The sequence below is a fragment of the Mauremys reevesii genome, linkage group 9 (genome assembly GCF_016161935.1).
Source record: "Mauremys reevesii isolate NIE-2019 linkage group 9, ASM1616193v1, whole genome shotgun sequence".
NCBI classification, from domain to species: domain Eukaryota; kingdom Metazoa; phylum Chordata; order Testudines; family Geoemydidae; genus Mauremys; species Mauremys reevesii.
The window spans coordinates 80,270,087-80,293,703 of NC_052631.1; the positions used below are offsets into that span (position 1 = coordinate 80,270,087).

The 23,617-nt window shown below is 42.2% G+C and overlaps 2 protein-coding genes across 12 annotated transcripts in view; one reads left to right on the forward strand and one right to left on the reverse strand.

The window, feature by feature from the left end:
* Window positions 1–5,303: 5,303 nt before the first annotated feature.
* YIPF6 (Yip1 domain family member 6) lies at window positions 5,304–16,685 on the reverse strand. The gene is made up of 7 exons (XM_039487782.1): window positions 16,493–16,685; window positions 15,289–15,417; window positions 14,528–14,606; window positions 14,070–14,112; window positions 10,791–10,916; window positions 10,516–10,673; window positions 5,304–9,824 (listed from the first exon to the last, which is right to left on the reverse strand). The coding sequence occupies exons 1-7, from the start codon at window positions 16,646–16,648 to the stop codon at window positions 9,706–9,708; spliced, it is 810 nt and encodes a 269-aa protein (XP_039343716.1). The 5' UTR covers window positions 16,649–16,685; the 3' UTR covers window positions 5,304–9,705.
* Window positions 16,675–23,617, forward strand: part of OPHN1 (oligophrenin 1) — a 128,756-nt gene continuing 121,813 nt past the window's right edge. For 2 of the 11 annotated variants that reach the window (XM_039487770.1, XM_039487781.1), the window contains exons 1-2: window positions 20,790–21,175; window positions 21,275–21,432. In XM_039487770.1, the coding sequence (XP_039343704.1) occupies window positions 21,279–21,432 (154 nt within the window). In that variant the 5' untranslated portion in view covers window positions 20,790–21,175; window positions 21,275–21,278. The other 9 variants (XM_039487774.1, XM_039487778.1, XM_039487777.1 and 6 more) reach the window with 9 other exon arrangements.

Genomic DNA, 23,617 nt, shown 5'->3' on the forward strand with positions numbered 1-23,617 from the left:
TACTTACACCCTTCCTTGATAACCTGGTGGTAAGAGACACAGGACCAGCTTTGCCTCTGGTGCTTCAGGTTCTTCAATTCTTGAGTGACAGGTGCAAAGTTTAGAAGCTAGAGCTATCAAAGCTAACTTAGAATTTACTTAACTAACTTAAAACCTAATAAACAAAACTAAGAACAGAAGCTTAGGGAAACCAAGCTTAGCCTAGTCCCCTTGGAACTTAATGTTTGAAAAAAAAACAAAACAAATACAGCCTACTAATAGTTAGTAGTTGTCGTAGATAAATAGAATACTCTAGCGAGGTGGGTCACCTCTTTTATAGGGCACAAGTGCCTGAAGTCCTTCCTCCTATGCCCAAATTTCATTCCTCACCCACAAAAATGTGAGGGTACGCTTACTCCATAGGCTAGTATGTTTGTGCGTATTGATGACATGTACATACGCACATATGTTATTTATGGTCTCTAGTCATTTCAGTTCTTTCCTTGTGGTGTACCTGTTAAGGCATGGGTACAAACTTGGAAACCCCCTATACCATTTTTCCATTATCTATTCCCCCCTCCCCCGTTCCTCACAACTTCTTGTCAACTGCTGCAAATGGACCATTTTGATTACCACTACAAAAAGTTTTTTCTCTCTCCTGCTGGTAATAGCTCATCTTAACTGATCACTCTCGTTAGAGTGTGTATGGTAACACCCATTTTGTTTCATGTTCTGTGTGTGTATATATACACATCTTCCTACTGTATTTTCCACTGCATGCATCCGATGAAGTGGGCTGTAGCCCATGGAAGCTTATGCTCAAATAAATTTGTTAGTCTCTAAGGTGCCACAAGTATCGGGGCGGCTCTAGGCACCAGCAAAACAAGCTGGTGCCTAGGGCGGCAAAATGTAGGGGGCGTCCCCTGCCGCCGGGGAGGGCGGGAGGCTGGGCCGGCGGACCTGCCGCAGTCATGGCTGCGGAGGGGGCGCTCGTCCCGCGGCTCGGCTGGACCTCCCGCAGGTATGCCTGCGGCAGGTCAACCGGAGCCGCGGGACCACGGCACCCGCCGCAGTCATGCCTGCGGCAGGTCCGCTCGTCCCGGGCTCCGGTCGACCTGCCGCAGGCATGACTGCGGGAGCTCAACCGGAGACGCGGGAAGAGGGGACCCGTCGCAGGACCGGGGAAGGGCGGCGCAGCGCACCGCGCTGCTTGGGGCAGCGTGATTTCTAGAGACGCCCCTGACAAGTATGCCTGTTCTTTATGTGGGGTGAGATTTTCAAAGCTTTCTGCGGGATTTTAACCACACAACTCCCTCTAAAATGAATGAGTGTAGAGTGATAGATCTTCCACGCTGCTCTGAAAATTCCAACCATGCTGAATAACCACCAACTTCCTTAAAACTATAAAGAGTTGAGCAAATATTGTAAATACATTTCCAAGTATTAGTCCAGACTTTAAAAGAATTTGCTTTGACTGGTCCCCCAAGGATCTGAACTGGGACCAGTGCTGTTCAACATACTCAAATGGTTTGGAAAAAGGGCTAAGCAGTGAGGTGGCAAAATTTGCAGACGATACAAAATTATGCAGAATAGTTAAGTCCAAAGTTGACTGCAAAGAGTTCCTAAGGGATCTCACAAAACTGGGTAACTGGGCAACAAAATGGCAGGTGAAATTCAATGTTGATAAAACCAAACTAATTCACATTGGAAAACATATTCCCAACTGTACATACAAAATGATGGAGTCTAAATTAGTTGTTACCACTCAAGAAAGATCTTGGAATCATTGTGGATACTTCTCTGAAAATATCTGCCCAGTGTGCAGCGGCAGTCAAAAAAGCTAACAATGTTAGGAACCATAAGTAAACAAATAGATAAAACAGAAAATGCTACTATATAAATTCATGGTAAACCCACACCTTGAATACTGTGTGCAGTTCTGGCCACCTCATATCAGAAAAGATATTAGAAAGGGATAAAGTACAGAAAAGGACAACAAAAATGATTAGAGGTATGGAACAGCTTCCATACAAGGAGATTAAAAAAACTGGGATTGTTCCATTTAGAAAAGAGACAACTAAGGGTGGATATGATAGTTATAAAACCATGAATGGCCTAGAGAAAAGTGTTATTTACTCCTTCATATATCACAAACACCAGAGGTCATCCAATGAAGTTAATAGGCAACAAATTTAAAACAACAAAAGGAAGTACTTCTTCACATAATGCACAATTAGCCTGTGGAACTCCTTGCCAGTGATGTTGTGAGGCCAAACGTATAAACCGGAGTTCAAAAAATAATTAAGTTCATGGAGGATAGGTCTCCCAATGGCTCTTAGCCAAGATGGTCAGGGACACAGCCCCAGGCTTTGGGTGTCCCTAAACCTCTGGCTGCCAGAAGCAGAGACTGGATGACAGGGGATGGGGTCACTCGATAAGTTGCCCTGTTCATTCCCTCTGAAGCATCTGGCACCAGACACTGTCAGAAGACAGGATACTGGACTAGATGGACCATTGGTATGATCCAGTATAGCCATTCTTATGTTCTTAGGAAAATAGGTTCTGTATTCTATTCCTAATTCCTGGGGGCATCAAATCCCCCCCAACATATTCTTTGTTAGATTTAGTGCCCTAATTTATCTATTCCTCTATGATCAAGATATCCTCAAAATAGTTTTCTCAGCTTAGAGAGAAGGATTTTTCTCTTTACCCCTTCCCGTTCCTGTCCTCTCCGAAAACCACAAAAACATGGATTTTCAAATACAGGCATTAGCAAAAAGCTTTTGACAGACTAATCTTGCTAACTTTCCTTTTACTAATATGTAAAAAAACATAGCACCTTGCTATTAAATAGCAAACACTCCATAATCATGGTCTTATCTTTAAATCTGTTTAAGCAAAAGCTGACAGGTGGGCAGAAGTTTACTACCAATTGCACAATTACTCTGTCATACTGATTAGAAGATGCTGTGAGCCTAAAAGTATCTTATAATTACTGCATTTAGATGATAATTTTAACTCAAGTATTTGCTCAATTTTTCACCAAACCAGAACTTGCCAAGAGTAAAATTACATTAGTAGTGAGCAATTACTGCAAAAATTGCAAAAGCAAGGCAAACTGTTGTGTTTAAGAACTTTAAAGGACTGAAGAGAAGACTGGAAGAAGTCTCTTCCATCTCTATGATTTTCTGCAAGCAATTTTATCTGATGTATCTCTCATGTTTTTTGTTACTTTAAAAAACAAACTCATGTTTAATCATCCTCCAGTGACTTAGCACTGTTTAAAAATACCGTTCCTTTAAAAATAAAATCTCTCCACTCCCCCCTCAAAATACAATAAATGAAGTTATAGAAGAGGCAAAATTGATGAAATCCATACAGTGAAACTCAAACTCATTCAAATGACAGAATCTACCAAGCTGGTGATTGCAGAACTCTGAATTCTATGTACTGCATTTCACAGCAGAGATTATGCTCACAAAATAGACTTGGAATGAAAGAACAGGCTGATGCATGTTTCTTAAATCCTCCTTGGGGGTGTGTGAAGGGGGACTTTGAAGCACATAGATGCAAATATTAATTTATTTTCTTTATTGATGCAATTAAATAGCAGTTTCTTTTCAAAGGTAATGCTGCCCTCCTGTGGCCACTTGGGCAAGAATATTTTTCAAGTAAATCAGATTTAACATTAACAGCTTGGTACACATCATTTAGGAGGGCAAGTAGCTAACCACTGCTTATTTAACACTGACAGTCCACATATGGGCATGGCAGCAGAGCAAGTAGGAAGCACATGAAGAAGTAATATGCGTAGAGAGTGAAAAATGTGATTGTGTTGTTTCCCTAGTCCTAGATGCTCCCCAAGAAGTGTGACTGGTACTTGGAATAGCATTTGCACTTTGTAACCTGAGGATAAACAACTACAAGTAGTATATAAGTACACCTTTAGGTAGCTGGCTCAAATCCAAGCCAGTCTGTAGTAGCTGAAAGTCCTCATCCAGTTGCTATTACCACCTGCCAGGTCTCTGCAGGCTAGTAAGTAAGCACATGCTATTGTTACTTCCTCTTACTTCAGTACCTGAATCAAACACAGTAGTGATTAGACATATATGCATGTTGCATGACCATTAGTAACAGCTAGCCCCTCGTGAAGTAAGTAGTTCCTTGGCTGCAGGAACACAGCTCTTAAAAGGGGAATTTAGTTCTATACACAATTTTATCTGCTTGGAAGGGACGTTACTACAGGGCTAATCAATGCAGTAAGCAGATTCAGCATGAAGAGTGGGTTACCTATGCTTTGTAACATAGCCTGGCTGTACAATCATGCAGTGAGAACTATCACTAATAGAAATGTGCATCTATGATTATTAATCTTTTGAAACCAGATATGGATGAATTCATTCCTAAGTCTTTCATTGGAAAGGTGGGTAACTCCAAATAGCAGCTCAGTTAGTAAGCTGTACTAAAAAGCAGGAGTTCTACAGTACCAACCAGGGTCATGTTATGACAAAAAGTTATATGTGGAAAAGCTCCCCCATTGACCAGGTCTTGAGAGACTACACATTAGTGTTGGCATGTTTTCAGTGAATCAGTGACAACAGCAAACTACTCCTGCTAGACAACTGAAATTAGGTTCTTTGCTTCCTGATGTTCATATTGGTGGGGACTATGACCAGCTGCATTCGGGGACATTGAAAGTTTAGTAACCCTTTCACCTGAAGAAGCCTATGTGAGTGGACAAGTGTGAGAGGGGCACAGATTAAGCAGAAGGAGAATCAATATGGATCAGGATCAGCCAGAGTACAATTATTAAACAAAGCCACAGAAGTGTTCCTCCCGTAAGACACAGGTTTTCAGTAGTGAATAGGATAAGTCCTACTAGGACTTTTTCTACCCTGCTTTGCACCTTGGTGAGTACACGTGAAAACTGGGTGCAAAATACTACCATGTCAGAATTCACCACTTACTTATACCCATGGGAGCATTTTACAAGCACAAAACCCAAGCTAAAAAGGAAAAAGAAGAACTGCTTCTTTCCCCATCCTTCCTTAATTCAGACCATCTTCACTGAAGACCACATAAAACTCATGGTTCTTTGGACAAAGGCTGGATAGGATTTCCTTTAGAGCCTTTCACAAGAATGCTCACGGCCCCATAGGTAGCTGCTGTGTTCCCAGGTCCTGGTAGCTCAGGTTGCATAATGCTTACAATAAAGATTGTCCAAATTGGCATTTTAAAAAAATATTAACATTATGGAGAACTGCCAGCTAGCATAGATCCTAGAGTGCAGTCAACAGTACAGTGCATACGCTACTTTCAAATCACACACGCTCTATGTCCCTTTCAGTATTTTATTACTTTAAAATTTAACAAATAATTTACATGTTCTCTTTTTCACAGGTCTGGTATATATAAGGGAAGAAGATCAAACTTAATTCAGATTCAAAGGGATTTTCAAAACTTACAAGTGACAGTATCAAAGTTTGAGTGGGAAAGAATAGCAGTTTATACATCAGAAGAGCATCTGCTTTCGCTACAGAAAAATTATACATTTTGTTAAGGCAAAAAGTCTACTCTACTCCCCATGCCCTGACCTTCCCCTCTCCCCACCACCAGCTTTAAAATGGAAAGAGACTTTTCCCCCTTATAAGTAAGACAGTAAGTGACCATATGCATCCTCAAATCATAAACTTAAATAAATATTGTGCTTATATGGATTAACTGTACACATTCTTTTGGAGGAATACAAAGATATAAGCCAGATGCAATGAGTATACGATTTACAATCAGATCAGCATGTTGAGAGTAGATTTAGAACCACTCATTATATGTTACGCCAGGACTTCATAAAATGCTGTTTTGAAGGAACATAGTCAACTGGAATTAGTCAGTTTCTAAAGATAAATTAGAAGTAGGTGCAGGTGTTACACCTGCCCATGTTTGTGATTTTACAGTTTCATTTTCCTATTTTTAAATCCTTTACCTCCACCCAAATGCTGTGGAAACAAATCAACTTAAACAGCAGTAAGCTAACTGTAAACAAAATGCTGTCAAATTTTATTCAGCTATAGTCATCTTTGTACCTGCTGTTAATAACAGAAAAGGCTTCAGACAGAAGTGTGATTTTTTCAGTTGCTGTTATCCCTTTAAGTTGTGTCCCCAAACCTCACAAAGGGAAGATTTACTGTACACACACAAAATTTCAATCATACTATGTTGTGAATAATAAACGAAGAGTGCAAATCTTCTCTCTCCATCTAACAGATAAAATCTGTAGACTGGTTTTTACCTGTCCACATATTAGTATGGAAACATTTTATCAATAGGTACTTCAGGTTACCCATAACTATTTTAGGTGTATTTTAACTACAGCAAACACGAGCAATGTGTGCGTCTTGGTTAAGTCACTCCAGAACACATACATTTCGGACATCACAATCAAACTCTTAAGATGGAGAGTCCTCAGGTTATAGTAATATCTTTGCTCTATAGTCAGTCAACTTCCACAAGCATCATAGAAAATTAGACAAATTTTAGCTTCTAGCTTTTATGAACTGAAATAAAATTAACAGAAAGGAGCAACTGTGAAGCCATACAACTTGATGCCCATATTCAGGGCTGCTTGCCTTCTTAGCATATTTTTTGGTAAGATAAGGCTTTGTTTACAAAAAGTGTTAGACTTTCAAAAATGCAAACATTTCCCTTCCTCCTTCAGCTAATAGACGAAGACAGATATGCAGACAACCTTCTTCAAAACAGATAATAATGCTGTATAGAGATTTATTTTTAAAGGGGTTTATTGCATACTTGAAATAAATTCCTGTTAATACCAGTGTAAGTGCAGTTGGGTGGATTTACTGTGACAATGAACTGTAGCAACTAGAAGCAGTGATGGTTTAAAAAAAAAAGTAGCTTTATTCAACTGGAAGCATGAAACTTCAGAATATATACAGTTCCTCACCTGCATCCTGTTGTCACTGCGAAAGACTAGGGAGTTATGCTTTCTAAACACATGTATCTGCATTTGTAGACTACTGCTTTGAAAGGGGGGCAGTTTCCATGCTCAAAGGCATTACTGCTACAAGCCAAAAGTTACACCTTTACTGTATAACCAGAACATTTTCCCCTACCCCTTTTCACATTAAAAACTCTGTAGACTAAAAACCCTATAATGGCTACTTTTAAATGATAAAAATAACCCTCCTCCGCCATTCACAACCTAAGAGCAATATATTAATTCTCATAGAACAAGCCACCTTGAAGCTCAGAAGTAAACAAAATAAAGCATGAATGGAGGGTTTTAAATCATGCTTCTCACAACATTTGTAGTTTAAATTAAAAACGCTTCTTTCCTGACAACTGTCTCCTCTCAAGGAGATATTGATAAATTCTAATGTTAGTTATTTTAAAGAAATTCACATACCTGACAGTTTAAATCATAAGTGACACTGGGGAAAAAGAAAAACCAAATCTTTCAGAAAAGATTGACTTTCTGGAAAGTGTGCACATCTAGGTTTTGATTATGTAATTCTTACTCTTATAAACAATTCCACTGACCTCAATGAGAGTACTCATTTGAGTAGGGAATGAAGAACTGGGCCCAAAGAGTCTAATTTTAATGGTCTAACAGATTTTCTATCTTTTTCACTTGCCTAAGATATTTGTTTTTGACATCTTATAAAGTGCACTTGATTTAACTGGACTGAAAAGGTGAACTGCACAGCTTTAAAAACAAATATACAAAGCCATTTCACATCCCAGATCAGTAACAATGAGTATGAACTTAAAAATGCACTATTGCATTTTACAATTAAGTATCTGAATACTTGCACCTCCCTCAGCAGCAAATGAATATAGCATAAGAAAGGCAGTAAATGAAGCTGTCTGTTCCACAAACTCACTGATGTCAACTGTTGCAGACAGGAAGAAGCAGGAGCCTAAATTCAGGTCTTCGCAGGGAGTAACTAAATCAGTTTTCTCCCCCTTCGCACCCGCCAAACGATCAATTTCTTACAATCTACAGTCAGTCAGTGATTTGGGATCCTAAATGTGTGTCTATGAGAGCGTTTAGAAAAAGATTTGCACTTCATATTTAAAAATAAAACTAAGTATATTTACATCTCAATAGGATCTGACTATTCAATTTCTGGACAATTTTGCATCTGCTACTACATGAGAAAGCATGAAATTATGTTCATCTTTACAATGAACTATATATTTGAACAGCAACTTTCTCCCCCCTACCTCCAACCCCAAGTTTTGATGTTCTGCAGCTCTCCTTGTGTGTTGCTTACTATACAACACAAATAACCTCTGTGTGACTCTCAAAGAGTATCTATGCAGGAGGTTATCTTTGTGTCAGAGATGGACTGGCACATTTGTGTATCTGTATCAGCTTCTGCAGAACAGGCATGTACACATAGCACATATTTGAAGGAAGATTTCATCCCCGTTTATAAATATTCAGTCTAAATCTACAGAAATTTCATATTTCCCCCTACCAAAAGCAGGAGCCATATGCACAAATGCTAACATTTACGTGGAAGTGCCACCCCTCTAAACACCAAATATAAGTCACTAAGCAATTAAGCACCAGATCCCCATACTAGTTCAGAACGGCCAACACCTTCACTTATGGACCATTTAATTCATTCCTCCGTCCTAAATATTATAACAGGTTTGAGTCCTTGTTTTGTATGCTAATGGGCAAACATCTCAAGTACCAAAAGTTCAGTTCACTCAGCAGGAATTCATTGCAGCGATGGTACACTGCTCTCCAACTGCCCAATTCTCTGTTCAAAAGTTGCAGAGTGATAGCTGGGCAATCAGTGCCATCACCTTCAAAGTATAGAGTCTGAAGCCTTTCTCTGCACTTTGACATTCTGATCTTGGGTTACCAAACGGGAATTTGTAAGCGTCCAGTGCAAACAACATCTCCTCATGAAACTGTATGGATCAGTTAGTGTCACACTAGTATTTGAGACATTTAGCTTGTGAACTGTTCCCAACACACATGAAAGGACTGAAGTGCGTAAGTGCACAAGAGCAGTTTGCATCAGTATGAACAGAAACAGCTCCCTTAGACGTGCTCTGATGAAGAAAAGCATGGAGCAAACATGCGTATTTTTACTGAGACCTGAAATTTGATCTGAAAAGGAAAAATTATTGCCCCTGTGATGCACCTTGTATAGATTTCACCTCTTTGCACATCTAGGAGAGAGACAGGATTTAGATACCCTTCTTCCCTACCCAGTATGGGTCAGAAAATGTGTTCTATTATTCATAGGGCAATATTCAATTTAAAGAGAACTCGAAGCATGAACTGGAATTCTGCTAAGTCAGATAGTTATTACCTAGTCTTCAGTTATCAATTTTCTTGAAGTTCCAAGATAGGATTTTATCCTCGCCATTCTCACAGAAACTTCCTTCCCTAGTCTGCATTCCTCAGATGAGACAGTCTCTTCTCAGACTGGGCATTTTTTTATTTATACTAAACAGCAGGATTAAATAAAATTCAGTAGCTGGATTTCTGCATCTTTCGAGCAACTGGCTCCTTGTATATCTCATTCTTAGAAATGATGAATGCTTCAGCTCTCTGGCTTTATTCCATAGCCTGTTTTTTTTACGGTATGCAATATCTATGAATTGGAGATAAAGTCCACAAATTAACAGCAGCGCTTATGAAAACTTCCAGTTCTTTGTTGTGCAGTCTCTGTTGAGCCCTCATCACTGAGGTGTAAAGGTGAGAATCATCCAGCTGATAACAAAGTAGAAGAGGAAGATGGGGTAAACAACAAGAGCTTTGCGATTTGGAGGCTGGCTGTCTGCCAGAAAGGCTGTGGATGCTGGTGACAAAGAGAGAACACACACTTGAAATGTGCACAAAGCTAAAAGATTTTCAAACTGAATCAGAAACCAGTAAATGCTTCTAAATTAGGGACTCCTGTAAATTTAAAGGTGAAGGGAAAAGCTATAATAAAGACTCCCACATTTTGTGCTAAAGACAGTTCTCCCCCTCACTACTTGTATGTCTTCCTTTATCAGCTGAAAAGAAAACATTTGGAGGATGTTACATGCCAAGCGACATATTTTCAAAATAAGACTAGCAGAAATAGTGCAATAATGTTTACATTACATAAGTGTTTTCCAGTGGTATTTAACATAAGCCAGGAAATAAAGCCCCCAATACTCCTATATTGGTGTAATATACTGTTTTTCTCTTCTTCAAAAGAGACATATAGCAACCCTTCCTCCAGGCAAGAAATGCTAACTGCAGAGCAAATGTGAATCTGTCAACATGGCTATGACCAGGAGCATCAGCTGGGGCACGGGGAAGGGCAGACTCTCTTTCACCCCAAGGGCTGAGAGTGCTGCTTCCACAAAACCTCACCAACTTGGAGAACCCAAACCATGATCTCTTCTTGACCCATGCTATCAGCAGACTGCCTGGCAGACCAACCTTTCTTAACAGCAAAATCACTGAACTCTTCACTCTTTTAGCAACAAAACTGTATCACGGATGCAAAACTTCCTTACCTAGGGTTGACCAGCCAAACATAGCCATCACTACAACAAGTCGCACAATGAAGCTGACAGTCCCCGAGCTTGCTAGTAGTACCAGCCTGCACACGAGCATAGCCACTGTCAGAGGCAGGACACAGTAACCCAGGACACACAGGCTCTGAAAAAAAGATCTAGAAGAGGGCAAAGGGAGATGGAGGAAGAAAGACAAGGAAGTTGTGTCTGAGTAACAAAAATGTTATTCCACGCACTGGAGCATTTTCATTACTATTGTTCACATGTATACTCACATGGTTCCTCCAAGTAGTTTTGAGTTTAGTGTAATGACAACTGCTCCAAACCAGATGATAACAAAGACCTCAGCAAACTGGGGACCTCCATCTTCTTTACTGTCTGCTGACCCTCCCTGAAGCATCCTGAGGCAGAGAATAGAGCAAAATACTGAATGAACACAGGGCAGTAACTATATTTCATTTTTTATTTCTAACATCTGTATTAAGCCTAAGAGATGATGATTCTCAGGTAGGTTGGAGTCAAATTTCTCTTTATTATTTGAGTAGATAGCATGATCAGTTCTGTACAAAAGTGAAGAAGACAACTCCTGCCCCGTGGAGTTTATAGTGCAAATTAGACAGAAAAAAGGTACTTCAATAATACAATGATGGAGGCCATACAACAGTGGATGGTCAAAGGAAGGTCATATCTTAAAGTGGCATGGAGGGTTTGTTTATTTTTAAACAGATTTGGATGCACTGATTACTTTGAGATATTATCAACACATACATTAAGAAAGGTTTTGAATGAGACAGGACTGATACACAAAGCTAAGGAAAGTCAGAAAGGCAGCACAGAAGAAGGTATGAAAGAGGTAGTAATGGACTTTGTCCCATAGATCAACAAACACTTTCCAAAGGCAAACTTTATTCCCATTTTACAAGTGATTTACTCAAGGAGAAACAATGAGTCAGTAGAGTTACAAGCAACAGAACTCAAGTCTCCTGATTTGGAGTCCTGAGTTCTATCCATTGAACCATAATATGAGGGACTAAAAGCGAGGCTTGGATAGATTAAACAAATGTGACCTAATTGAAAGGTATGCCATTTTAAAAGCATCATTTCTCTAAAAGATTTTATCTACAACTGTTACATGTAATATCCAAGATTACTACAACTGAAAGATGAGAAAAATTAGTTAATTTGCTCCACAGTTTCTTTACTTTGTGCAGTTGACAGTACTTTATGTGTAATCAATTCCTCCATTTTGTTGATGTAGATCATTCACGTGACCACTTAAAAAAAAAATAGGAGAGTGCAACTTAAAAAAAAAAAAATTGTCCAGGGAGACTCAGGAGCAGGTGTAACTAGTGTAATGGGAATGAGGCTCACAAAGGTCTTATTACACTGTTCTGGCAGTGTAAGGATGCCTTAGTGTAAATGAGAATCTAAAGTACATATATGGCCCCTATTACTTTAGTATCCAAGCACCGTACAATCTTTAATGTATTTATCCTCACAACATTCCTGCAAAGTAGTGAAATACTATTAACTATCTTAAGGTGGGGAAATAAGATACAGAAACTCAGTGATATGCCCAAGGTCACACAAGCAAAGCAAGGAATTGAACCTGGATCTAAAGATAAAAAGGAGAGCTCAGAGATGCAAGACAGGTAATCACCACCATTTTGGCTGTCACCAGGTATTGAACCAGGGACTTCTGAAAAATCTGCAGGGCCTCATTCTGGACAGTGCCTTTTACTATGTTTGTACAGTGCCTATTACAAGGGGGTCCTAATCTAGCTGAGGCTTCTAGGTGCCACTCCAATATAAATAGTATTGTCAAAACTACTTTCAATATTACTCGATGTCAAACTGATGATGCTCTTTCAACACAGTTATAATCTGGTGGGGAATATACTGACGATAGTATCTGGTACACACCTTTTAGTTCCATATGCCTTCAGATCATTTAAAGTAACTTAATTTGGGGGGTATTAATTCCTACCTCATTGGAATGAGGAAAGTAGTAATTAGTGTTCACAATACTTTGCAAATATGAAATGCTAAGTGATGTATTCTTAGCTCTGCTCTACACCTGGGGGGCAGGGAGGGAAGGGGAGAAATCAATCTGAGTTACGCAACTTCAGCTACATGAATAACGTAGCTGAAGTCAACGTCTTAGATCAACTTGCCGTGGTGTCTTCACCACGGTGAGTCAACTGCTGCCGCTCTCCCATCGACTCTGCCTGCGCCTCTCGCGGCGGCAGAGTACAGGAGTCAACAGGAGAGCGCTCGGGGGTTGATTTAGCGCGTCTAGACTAGACAAATTGACCCCCGCTGGATCGATCGCTGCCCAACGATCCAGCGGGTAGTGTAGACACACCCTAAGAGTATTGCTATATTAAACATGTATTCTGCAGTAGAACCCAGAGGGCCTAATCCAGATTGGGGCCACATTGTGTTGTATGCCTAACACATACACGGTCCATGCCCTGAAAAAATTACAGACAAGATGACAAGTTAAATGGATGGAGGAAGACAGTCAACACTATACAATTTTTAGGTACATGCACATTTATTTTACCATAGATAAAAAGTCAAATTATCCCCATGGTGGGTTTGTTTTTTCTAACACACAACACTGGCCAGGTGAAAAGGGGAACAGTCGATAGCTAAAGCTTCCAGACCATTAGTACAACTCATGGATGACTTAGTACTGCAGCTGTGTATGTAAAAGGAAAAGTGATATAGTAACTAGTTTTTTTTAGACTAGTATCTTAACAGTTAGGCCTTATGGACCATCAACTCATTGCTGCAAAAGTTAAGGATGGTGTTATTTTAACTAGTAGAATCAAAGCCTTGCTCTTGTTTGTCTTTTCATACCCCCATACAGATTCAAAACAGACTGCCTGTGGGATCTATAACTCAACCATGTTGTGCGAAGGGCAAATAGAAACTTATTCTAATATATAAACTTGCCCTATGGAATATTGCCTCCTGATCCAACCATGCTAACAGCATTTTAACAGTCAAAAGAAGCAATTAAGGCTTTCATGCTTTACAATTATGCAGCAAAACAACAACAATTTAGCAGACTATCAGTAGCGTAAGTTTGCTTTGGAAGCTGCCCTCAGTTTTATTTTGAAATGACAAATGGGTAACAAAAAACAATAAGCCCAGAGTTTTCATATCATGAGTGTCTCACTATGGATGAGCAACAAAGATTGCATTTTTCTTTCTGGATAATGCATATGAAATATAGAACATTCAGCCCAAAGAATACTTGCTGTACACACTAAAATCAAGAATTACCAGGACCTCTGTAGTTTTCGATAGAATTTATCCCCAAGATAGCAGGGCTGGACAGGAATAATTTATTACCTACATTTACCCTACAATCCCAAATAAAAAGAGATGCCCTTAATAAGTTTAGGGTTTTAGAGAGTCAATTGCTCATATAAGTTTCACCATTAATATCTGTAGCACACCAGCCTAAGCACTAGAGTAACCTGACCATGACATGTCAGAAATTCCCTCCTCCATTCGCACATAGAAAGATAACAGATACTTACAGTGCAAGTGACACACACAGCACCAAAGGACCCCAAAGATCCCCTGTAGAGAAAGAAACAGAATGACATCAGATACTGATGTTCAGAACAGTATCTCTCTAGCAAAAAAGAGTATTAAAACAGCCCAGTGTATCCCTTTTCCAGTTTCCAATCCCATAATTGTCATAGCTAACATCTGGTATCATATACTGTATATAAAGATGTTCTTAATTTGAATGCGTCTGGACTCATTCTGATAAACAGTTCACTTTAAAGAGATGTCAGTATTGTTCTGCCTCTTCACACAACTACCTCATTTGCTTTTGTTATTCTGTATCTTGCAGAGAAACAACATATGGATATTCTATTTTCCAGATATTTCATTAAAGCAAAGACTTTGTCCAATCCATGCAGTGGCTTTTAGGAATATTTGTCTTGTAATGTTGGTCTTCCCAAGATTTAGAAAATCTGATACGTACAGTCTCTGAGGAGTGCGCTGCTCTTTTTGGGATACATGACATGCACAAATTTCTTTCCAACTGCCTTTAGATCTCTCATCTGAAACACACAAGTGACATCTCTAGTACACCATTTCACAGGTATTAAAGTGTCAAAAAAAAATGAAGAAGGAAATACTTTTGCAAGCTACAAATCATAACATATCTCTGATATTAAATCATGAGATATTTGAGTCAGATGCTTTTTATAGCATGCCTTATAATAGTATAAAAATTAGATTCACAGCATGAGTCCCAGTGCATGAAATCAGCTAGATTGCTCTTTTCATAACATCCAGCTAATAATGTTATTTGTTTGCTGCTCCAAGAAGAGGAGATTTCATTGTCTGGCTAATTCCCCACCCCTGATTGATGCCCTGGCAACTAAAGACATTTTCAGTGGGTCACAGAGAACAAATTTGAGGATTTTTATGTTTGTAATTCAGATTCCTTGCCCAAAGAAGTTTTTGTTTTGTAAAATTTTGAATTTTAAAATTTACAACCAACTACAAAGCAAGAAAACCAACGTTCTTGTTGTATTTGGCCCAAGAGATCAGAAAATCTTCATATGTTATCGCAGATACAGTAAAGCAGTTTTCAGCCTTTTTTCATTTGCAGACCCCAAAAAATTTCAAATGGAAGTGCGGATCCCATTGGAAATTTTAGACATAGGCTGAGGACCCACAAGGGTCCATAGACCACAGGTTGAAAACCACTGCAGTGAGTAAGGGATATAAACTCACAATAGTATCCTTAACGGGTTCATCCAATGTGGAGTAGTCTTCATCAGGGGAGTGAGATCCAACAGGAACTGTGATCTCCCCTTCCACTGGAATATCTTCTGATATTGACACATCTGAGAGACCTGCAAACTAATTGGTTTTTTTAATTTTTTTTTAAAAATACAGAAAATAGCTGATGTTTGCCTAGGACTTTTTCCTGCAGAGTATAAAGAAAGTAATGAGCAATCTAACTTATTTAATTATTCTCTTTGTAAAGTAATCTGTATTCTAGTAGCAGCCTCCCTATTTCAAACAATTCACAGCTAAAAGGCAAGCCACAATGTGTGAGCAGGGGGGACCATAAATACAATCAAAGGTTATTTTCTTCTTCTTTTCAATAAACCCCAGGTACTCCCTCCCCTGCTACCTTATGACTTGTGTTTGTCCTTATTTACATTGTAAGCTCTCCAGGTCAGGCTACAAGACTTGTCTATGTCCTGTAAAGAGCTATGTACATTAATGATGCTACATAATTTTATAATGACAGCAATACATTTAAGCACAGCATGAAAACAAGGACCACTGTAAAGCGAACAATATACACCTATCCATATCCCCAGTATAAACTACACAGATGAAGCACCAAATGAAGTGAATGTGGTGAATAATACATTTATTTCTCCACCACCAGCAGCTGTAACAGGATTTTTGTTGTTGAGGGATGCAAGCAAATAAAGAGTAGCCTGGTCTGCACTGAAGGGAACCCTGTTCAGGAGGGCTACAAAGTGACAGAGGAAAGTTTCTGGAATAATACTATTGTTGTGCTTGACTCTAACATCTACGGGGGGGGGGGTTATTTAAGCCTTCCTCCTCATCCCCTTGAGTTAGTGCAACTGTCTCCAAGTTACAGGTGAAGAAACCGAAGCACAGAAAAGCGAAGTGGCTTTCCCAAGGTCTCACAGAAAGTCAGTGGCATCGATGGGAAACAAACCTGCCCCATTCGAACCACTAGACTCCACTTTTCCCCCAAGCCCAGGAAGCCATGAGCCACCCACAACCTCTAGACCCTCCCCTCAGCCGCTGGGCTGAACCCCACACCCCAGCCAGGAACGGAACCCAGGAGTCCGGGCGCGCCCCCTTTCCAGCTCCGGCCCCTCCACCCAGGCGCGACGGTGCTGGGTCTCCCCCATACATCCCGGGGCCAGGCCACCGCCCCCTGTCTCACCAGCGGTTTCGCAGCTCCCCCAGCCCGGCTCTCTTCTGCCTCCGCCATTTTGGCCCCGCTACCCCGCTTGCCGCTGATGCGACGTGGAGACGGATTCAGCACCTCATCGGCCCGCGCAGCGCGCGTGGAGATTGCGTCATTCGCCCGAGTATCCATGGCAACGCCGGACCCAGCCACCGGAGGGGCCGCAGGCGTAACAGCCGAGATTTAAAGGGACAGACGCCGCCGACTCAAGGTGGGGAAGAGACACAGCGCAGAGCCTCGCCTCTTAAAGGGCCACACGCACCTTCACAAAGGAGAGTTCTCAGTCTCTGGCATTAACCCTCCTTCCCCCCCCACACATTCAGAGGCACGATCCCCGCATGGAGGGTCTGCAGGGAAGTTGTCTATAGGCACATGCAATGCCCTTGGGTCCCACACGCTAATCCGGGATACTCAGGGCCCTGCCTGTATGGGGCCATTTGCAGCTCACAAGCCAGCTGGAAGCTCCTGCCTGCCCAAAGGGGAAGGCAGCTCACTCCTCCCCATGCACACTCTTCCCACTTGGGATACAGCAGTGGGGGGCCTGCAATCTACCTGGGGTCTGAGTGGCCCCCAGGAGAGAGCAGAGAAAGTGGGGGTGCCTTGGAATTGGGCAGGGCCGGCTCCATGCACCAGCCAAGGAAGCAGGTGCTTGGGGCGGCCAATGGAAAGGGGCAGCACGTCCAGGTCTGCATCAGCAATTCAGCGGCGGGTCCCTCTCAGAGCAAAGGGGTGGCAAAGAAGCTGGAGCCAGCCCTGGAATTGGGGCAGGCAGCCTGGCACCCTACAGTGATGCCCTGTGCTGGATGAGGTGTGTCAGGATGAAATGACCCCACACATCAGCAAGAGCTGGGGTTGAGAAGAACATGGTGGAAAGATTCATACCTTGTATTATCCACCTAGCTATCTCGAGTGCCCATCACTGCAGCATCCCACCCTCATAAGTGATTTTGTCCAACCTTCATAAGTGTCTCTGGCTTCCTAAATCTTTATATTGGTTATAGAGAATTCCCTGCTGGTGGCTTTTTCTCCAAAGCTGATCTGGAAGGCCTCTGTCTCTAGGGATAAGAGACATTCAGGTTCCATGATCCTTTGACCTTGACCTCTGTTCTGTGTCATCCCTCAATGGGATCAATTAGTGCCAGTTATGGTGGTGGTTGTTTGTGATGTGGACACCTGTTCCCTAGGATTTGGACTCAAACTAATCAAAATAATTACAGAGATTTTAAAGTTGTTTGGATGTTTGAAAATATGTAAATAAATGGACAAACTTTGTCAATAAAAATCAGTGTCCACGTTGCTTTAACCTCTTTAATCAAATCATCATGCTCAAAGAGTGGGTTTGGAGATTTGTGCTCAAATTTTGGCTAGTAGGCTACATGTGAAGATGTGTCATTTGTCTAGTCCCAATTCATGCATATTACTAAAACAGAATTTGTCTTGATTAATGGTCTCTGTGAAGTGGAAGATTGGCACAAGAACAACAGGAAATCTGCATGTCCGAACAGAGGTGCCTTGGAAGAGCTGCATGTGGGGGCCTATGACTGGAATAGCAAGGTGGCAGGCAGGGCTGGTGCAAGGATGTTTCGCACCCTAGGCGAAACTTCCACCTTGCCCCCCCCCCGCCCCTGCCCTGAGGCACCCCCCCACACACAACTCCCCCCCTGCGGCAGCTCCTTCCCTCCACCCTGAGGCTCCCCCCTTGCGGCAGCTCCCCACCCTCTGCCCTGAGGCACCCCCCACCCCAGCTCACCCCTGCTCCGTACACAAGCACGAGCACTCCGAGCACGCCGTGGCCGCTTCACTTCTCCCGCCTCCCAGGCTTGCGGCACCAATCAGCTTAGGTGCCGCAAGCCTGGGAGGCGGGAGAAGTGAAGCGGCCACGGCGTGCTTGGGGAGGAGGCGAGGCAGGAGTGAGCTGGGGCGGGGAGTTCCCCTGCATGCCGTCCCCCCCTTACTTGCTGCAGGAGGCCCTCTTTGTGCTCCCCTGCCCCAGCTCCCTCCGCCTAAAAGCCGGCGGCAACCGGGGCAGCCAAAGATCCGGCCGCCGCGGTCGCTGCTGAATAAAATGGCGCCCCCCAAATGCCAGTGCCCTAGGCAACCGCCTAGGTCGCCTAAATGGTTGCACCGGCCCTGGTGGCAGGTCAGGACTGTATTTGCATCAGCAGAGTGTAAAAGAAGTCCACGTGTGTTGCCCTTGGCTAAAATCCATGTTATCAGTCCCTCAGTGTCAGCAGCAATAAATTCAGTCAGTTTTTAAATGAGATGGTATTAACCAGTTTCCTTCCTATTTTAGTAATAGTACAACAGTTAGAAGAGGAACCTTATTGTTTAACATGTAAACAAACATTTTTCCACATTACTGTAAAGAGTGTTTGTTTTGAGTTCCTGGCTACATTGACAAAAAGAAGATGAAAACATCAACATTTTGACCTTGAGGTAAGTCTCTAGGGCCAATGTGCTCATAGATCATCTTTTCTTGTTAATATTACCTGCAAAATATTAAAGAACTGTGCAGATCAGCATGAAAGAATAAGTGAGATTTTATTAAGCAGCTTTAATAGTATTTAAGTATAATCAGACTCTAATATGATTTTATCATTCTGTTCTGTTCAGAGCATGTTGGTGGAAAAGAAGGAAGATTTAGTTTTACTAATTAATAAGTTTCCCTGACTTTTTAAGGGGATAAATGTGTTCTGCATTAACAGAAAACAAGAAAGAGGAATGAAGAAGATACATAATCATATACTTTAATAAATTGGAAACATATTGTATCCCTCTTGGTCCTCAAGAACAAGTGTGCACAGTAGATATAGTGTGGAGATTTTCATCAGTATAAAATAAAAGTTCTCATGTTTTATCTTGTTCTAAACAAGACATTTGAAAGAAACAATGAGGATTATATTGTTAATTTTTCTAAACGGAAAATCATGTATAAAATGACTTGCAGATTATATGAGCAAAAACATCACCCCTAACATCTGTACCTATCTACAGTTGCTAATAAAAGTGTACAGATTACAGGAATTTAGGACAAAGGTTTTAGCCCTGCTAGCTAGCTGATTTAAAGTGACATGATTTTTTTAAAACTTAAATGCTCAAGCCAATAATAAAAGAAAAAGCTGGGACTGAAAATAGAGTTTGTGGCTCCAGTCCTGCAAAGATTTAACTCACATGCTTAACTTTGTGCATTGTGCCTAACTTAATTGAGATCACTCACAGAACATAAAGTTTATGCTTAGCACATGCATAAATTTATGCTTAGCATATTCATACATTTTCAAAAGATGGTCTTTTTGTGAGGGTCCTCAGGGTGGCTTAGCAGTCACACAGCTCCCCTTTGGGGTACATTACTAGGGGCCAAGCAAAGTAAATCAGAGTAGACAACACTGATCACTCAGTCTGAGTTTTTGCTCAGTCCATGCTACTTTGTCCACTACTTTGTGCCTTTAGTGCCGGATTCTCTGGAAGAACAGTCCCTCGGAGCTAGAGGGTGGGCGCTTGAAACAAGGGCGGAGTCCTCTCACTCACTCACATACACAATACAGATCCTGCGGAAAGAAAAACTACACCTCCCAGGCAGCCGTGCATGCGCTATCTGGAGGAGGGAGTGGTGCTCCGGCGGGATTCATCCCGGTTCAGTTTCCGTAGGGACGTGTTTGCGGCAGCTGCCATGCCTCTATTGTGTCTCCTCCCTCCTGCCTCTCTGGATGCTGCCTGTAGAGTGTGAGGCTACATTAACAACAAGGTGTTAACCCTTGAGGGCTCAGCAGACAGCTAGAGCGAGGAAGAGTCCGCAGGAGATGCCAGCTCACCAAACAGAAGAGAGATCCTCCGGCAGCCCCAAGCCATTCCCTGGGAAATACCCATGTGAAATCAACACGGTTGCGTAGGAAAGCGTGTGCAGATCCCCAGACAATCCTCTCTGAACAGCGACTGCAGGGAGATTTGGGGAAAGGGGAGCAGCTGCTGACGTGTGAGCAAGAAACAAAAGGGGGCTCAGTAGGAGCCGAAACAGGACGTTGTCCCGGAGCGAGGAAGCCTGTTTTAAATGTAATGCTCAGGGTTATGTGTCGCTCTCCATGCGGATCGGGGCGGAAAGCACTATTGCCACAGACACAGAGCTCCAGTTTCCTTGAGGGAACAACCAGCTCTTCCTCCTGTTTCTTTAAGAGCGCAGGAGAAAAGGGGAGGTGCCAACCTTTGGAGGCTGCGAGTCACTCGGTGCTTGAGGAATACGAGGAAGGAAATCCTCGCACAAAGCGGAGCGGTAGGGGGTGGGGACGTTCTGTAGCGCGGAGCTGGATGGACGCCCCCGGGCCCCTGCGTTCATTCAGAGCAGCCAGATGTGTTTGTAGATGTGGAGAGGTTTGAGTCGCGCTAACGTTTGCAGATCAGAGCAGGGACCCCCTAGTGCTGCTGTCTGGGTGGATTTTCAGTAAGGAATGGAAAGGACACCGTATACTTGCTGAGGAGTAAGAAGAGGACAATAGTGAATAGGATCTAGGACCAAGTCATAGCTAGAATGCTACAGAGGTCGTATAAATTTGTCTTATGTTTTCAGTAGAGTGCAACCAGGCAGCCTGCCCCTTCCTTCTGTGATATACAAATCAAAGCTGGTATCCTCAGCAGACAACGACAAGGATCTCTGTCCTTTTAGGAGTGAGTTGGGCACTAAGAGATTATTTGCTTTCAGTAATTTTGATTTTTTTTTAAATTGGAGAATTCTTTTTTCATTTTGATTTTAATTTTTTCTCCAAGGAAGATGGGGCACCCTGCATTAGAGTTCAGCGACTGCTACCTGGACAGTCCAGATTTTCGAGACAGGCTGAAATGTTATGAGCAGGAGCTGGAGAGAACCAACAAATTCATAAAGGATGTGATTAAAGATGGGAACGCACTTATCAGTGCTATAAAAAGTAAGTAAAATGATATGGCTTTGTTAAAACATTCATTTATACCTGCGCAATACATACATTGCCCACAGCTTTCCAACAATGCTAATAATATCGGTGCATTATTACCATATTATACACTCATCGTGTGCTACTATGTAAGAATACTTAAATATATCTGTTCATACCCAAACTCTTGTCTTTTTAATAATAGATGCAACAAATATACAATAATCATAATTTCCTATTGTGCCTTTGGACAGTTTTCTGACTGCAGTATGTAAGGAAACTCCAAATATTGCCTCTCTTACAATAAAAGATATTACTTCACCCATCTTGTCTCTGCAGTATGTGAGATATTTTACATATCTGTCAGTACAGCTCTTTTCCCTTCATGCAGTTTATTCTGAATGTTACTCTGTTTTTATTGATGGCCCTTTGAACAGATGTTGTAGGGTGAGTGCACTGGGGTATGTTATGTGTATATTGTCAATATAAGTGCATATATTGACAGGTTAATGTTCTTCATTGAAACAGACAATAATTTTTGTTGATTAGCAACAGTTTTATCAGCTTGCTTATATATGGTATAATGCAGGTAAATGTGATACAGTGTACGTGCAGACACAACATGATGAAGTGTGTTTGTTTGTTTTTCCTAACAGGAAGTGGCACAATTTTCCAGTATAATTATATCCCCATGTAATGAAGAACAGTTCAAATACAGGAAGGTTAAATGCAACCTTCTATTCTGATTTCTGTAGTGTAGGACCTAAGACTAGAACAAAGATCAATGTGCATATTGTATTTTGCCTCCATTGATGGTTATACAGGCCAGAATCCCTTCAAAGGAGATTAGCACTTTGAATCAAAGGGAGAAGACCTTGAACAATAGTTAAAATAATACCACTGAAGGCAGCCTTTCCCACCATGTTGAAATGTTCCTTGATGGAATAAGTCTAGAGCAGAGGGACTCTATTTAAATCATCTTCCATGGCTTCAGTGGGAGGTAGGTGCCTAAATGCCTTTGTGAATCCCACCCTTAGTCTCTGTACCTCAGTTACCCATCTGTATAACACAGGAATAATAACTTCCCTACTTGATGGGGGTATTGTGAGGATATATACATCAAAGATTATTAGGAGTTCAGATGCTACAGTGTTGGGGCCTGATAAGTACCTAAGATAGAAGGGTTTCAATCCTTGTCTATAAAACAATTGAGGTATCCGTTGTTGTGATTGTACTCAGGGCCGGATCCAGGCCCCAGCACGCCAAGCACGTGCTTGGGGTAGCATGCCGCGGGGGGGGGCGCTCCGCCGGTCGGCGGGAGGGCGGCAGGCGGCTCCGGTGGACCTCCCGCAGGCGTGCCTGCGGAGGGTCCGCTGGTCCCGCGGCTCGGGTGGACCTCCCGCAGGCGTGCCTGCGGAGGGTCCGCTGGTCCCGCGGCTCCGGTGGACCTCCCGCAGGCGTGCCTGCGGATGCTCCACCGGAGCCATGGGACCAGCAGACCCTCCGCAGGCATGTCTGCAGGAAGTCCACCGGAGCCGCGGGACCGGCGACCGCCAGAGCGTCCCCCGTGGAGTGCCGCCGTGCTTGGGGCGGCGAAATTGCTAGAGCCGCCCCTGATTGTACTACAGGAAGCTTTTGTATCTATCACTTTTCCTTTTCTCTCTTTGGTTTTGCCTGCTACAGCTGAGGTCAACCAACTCAGTAGCTACTAGGCCATTGATTTTCTTATCTGGAAAGTGAAAAGCTTCAGTTAGTTGATAGTGTCAATAAATGGATATTTATTTAAGCAGCTCGATACCCTGTTGTAAGGATGAGAAGGAGAGAGGTGGAGGGGCTAGATACTCTTCTGCGACAGCTTGTGCTGCTCTGTTGGCACAAAGGGACTGGGAAACCATCAGATCCCCTCAGCTGAGAATTCCCTGGTGTGAGGAAGTCTTCATCTTCAGGACAATCCCAAGCTGGCATACAGTCTGCCTAGCTAGCATCTGTGACACTCCCTGTCGGGATTGGGATGTGTAATATCCAGAGTGCTAGTGTGCTCTGCTTATTCTCTGATGGTGTATTGACCTCTTAAGGCCTAAACAGCTAAAATAGTTTTGAGCTGGTCTACCTAGAGCCAGCATAGAATTGGGACCCCATTGTGCCCCCTCATTCAGGGCCGGCTCTAGGCACCAGCATTCCAAGCATGTGCTTGGTGTGG

Coding starts and splice junctions, on each gene's coding strand:
- YIPF6 (XM_039487782.1), bottom strand. CDS start 16,648: ATGGATACTCGGGCGAATGACGCAATCTCCACGCGCGCTGCGCGGGCC. Junction 10,917..14,069: donor CTGTGTGTGTCACTTGCACT/GTAAGTATCTGT, acceptor TCTCTGCCTCAG/GATGCTTCAGGGAGGGTCAG. Junction 9,825..10,515: donor GTTTGGCTGGTCAACCCTAG/GTAAGGAAGTTT, acceptor CTTTGTCACCAG/CATCCACAGCCTTTCTGGCA.